Source organism: Neophocaena asiaeorientalis, unplaced genomic scaffold (genome assembly GCF_003031525.2).
Source record: "Neophocaena asiaeorientalis asiaeorientalis breed wild unplaced genomic scaffold, Neophocaena_asiaeorientalis_V1.1 scaffold56, whole genome shotgun sequence".
Taxonomy (NCBI): domain Eukaryota; kingdom Metazoa; phylum Chordata; class Mammalia; order Artiodactyla; family Phocoenidae; genus Neophocaena; species Neophocaena asiaeorientalis.
Window position 1 is genome coordinate 1,625,549 of NW_020175837.1, and position 501 is coordinate 1,626,049.

The following is a 501-nucleotide window of genomic DNA, read 5'->3' on the forward strand; positions in this document are numbered from 1 at the left end:
CTGCCTGTGTCATCCTCTATCTCCACGTACCCGTTCTCCCCGACTTTGCCCACATGAAGCTTTCTGATCGCGTTCAGAAGCGCCGCCTTGGGTACCGGCTGGGTGACATCGGGTCTCTTCTTCAAGTGCAGCATGTTTAAAATGTGCTTCTTGACGGCCTCCACCATCTCCGGCTGAGAGTTGGGTACGTCCTTTGGGAGGGTGGCCAGCGCACAGGACGGGCAGTCGGGGGTTGCACTGTGCCCCTCGGATCCCGGGGTGGGGGAACTCCATCTTTTTTTTTTTTTTTTTTTTTTTTCCTTTTTGGGTTTTTTTTTTTTTTTTCTTTCTCCTCTTCAGTCAATTCTCTGGAACAAGAACAAAAAGTTTTCTGTGAAGTTTTGTTTGCAGGTTCCCTCTCTGAATGCAGTCAGTGCTGTAGGTTTGTAGCTGTCAGGGAGGAGAGTTCTGACTGTCTCCCAGTAAAAGAGAAGGAGGGAGGGAGGGAGGGAGGGATGGAGG

The 501-nt window shown here is 50.7% G+C and overlaps 1 protein-coding gene across 1 annotated transcript in view; it reads right to left on the reverse strand.

Annotated features, from left to right (window-relative positions):
- INHBA (inhibin subunit beta A) overlaps nucleotides 1-501 on the reverse strand; it is a 13,723-nt gene that overhangs the window by 11,004 nt on the left and 2,218 nt on the right. Inside the window, exon 3 of the mRNA XM_024732941.1 lies at nucleotides 5-273. Coding sequence (XP_024588709.1) covers nucleotides 5-273 — 269 coding nt within the window. The remainder of the gene's footprint in view (nucleotides 1-4; nucleotides 274-501) is intronic.